General features: G+C 32.7%; 1 protein-coding gene across 1 annotated transcript; it reads right to left on the reverse strand.

The window, feature by feature from the left end:
* Window positions 1-39: 39 nt before the first annotated feature.
* LOC117105915 (hyalin-like) lies at window positions 40-980 on the reverse strand (the record flags this gene model as incomplete). The annotated part of the gene is made up of 2 exons (XM_033247217.1): window positions 887-980; window positions 40-336 (listed from the first exon to the last, which is right to left on the reverse strand). Coding segments are annotated over exons 1-2 (391 nt in total), but the record flags the coding sequence as incomplete, so codon positions are not given.
* Between the last annotated feature and the right edge of the window lie 44 nt (window positions 981-1,024).

Genomic DNA, 1,024 nt, shown 5'->3' on the forward strand with positions numbered 1-1,024 from the left:
CCTTATTATCAATTGCCTTTATAACACCAATAATACTACCTTCAATTTGGATTGTAATATAGCATGTTGCTTCATTTGATGTAGGCGTAGCATTGTCGGCGAAGATGTATTCAATTACAGTTTCTCCGATTGGCAATACACCAGTAGTCTCAACCACAGCGTAAGCTGCATCAATTGTCATTGTAGCAGGGTTGATGTCTGTAGAGTTTGTTGAAAACATAGCAACCTGAACATTGTCCATGATGGTAATATTGTAGTTTACGGTGCCATTTGGTTTCCGATCATCAGTCACACCAGTAACTACTGATGGACAACTAGGAACGGGTAGTTCTTTGTCTGGAAATTGGAATTTTAATGAAAAATAAAATTACTTTATAAAAACAACTGTAAATATTATATAGCCTGTAGTTATATACAGGCATGACTCCTAGTCAACGACTAAGAGCACGCAAAAGACAAAAGCTATAACTAAAACAAAAAAATTGGTATCTATAATAACAATAATTATACTTATAGAAACATGATTTATAATTATTTCATTTAATGGAAGAGGTAGACGTAGGGCAACTTGCAATAGTCTTTTGTGTGGTATAGCCTAGTGTCTTGTACTGATCTTTGAAGAGCTGCTTTCTTTGTTAATTTTTATTTTTACGTGATGATGATATACAGTTAAGGATGTGTGAATCACCAACTTATATAATTGCATAAACATTATTGTTATAAGCATTTTGAAAAAAATCCTGCATCAGTCTAATTAAATTTATGGCTATAAATTCACTATGATAAAATAGCTCCAGTATGATTTAAAAACAACAAAGGTAGGCATAAGAAATAATCATAACAATAAAGAATGTATAAATTAAAAATACAAACATAGTTACAGTACCTTCAACAGTAACCGTAAAATTACACCTATCATTGAAGTTACCACTTGAATCTGATACATTGTACTGCACTGCTGTGTGACCAATCAGAAACATATTGTCACCTGAAGTGTAGTCTGACTCTGGTTCTGGTGTTTGCT

Source organism: Anneissia japonica, unplaced genomic scaffold (assembly GCF_011630105.1).
Source record: "Anneissia japonica isolate Jap-2015-1 unplaced genomic scaffold, ASM1163010v1 scaffold72848_len1024_cov180, whole genome shotgun sequence".
NCBI lineage: Eukaryota > Metazoa > Echinodermata > Crinoidea > Comatulida > Comatulidae > Anneissia > Anneissia japonica.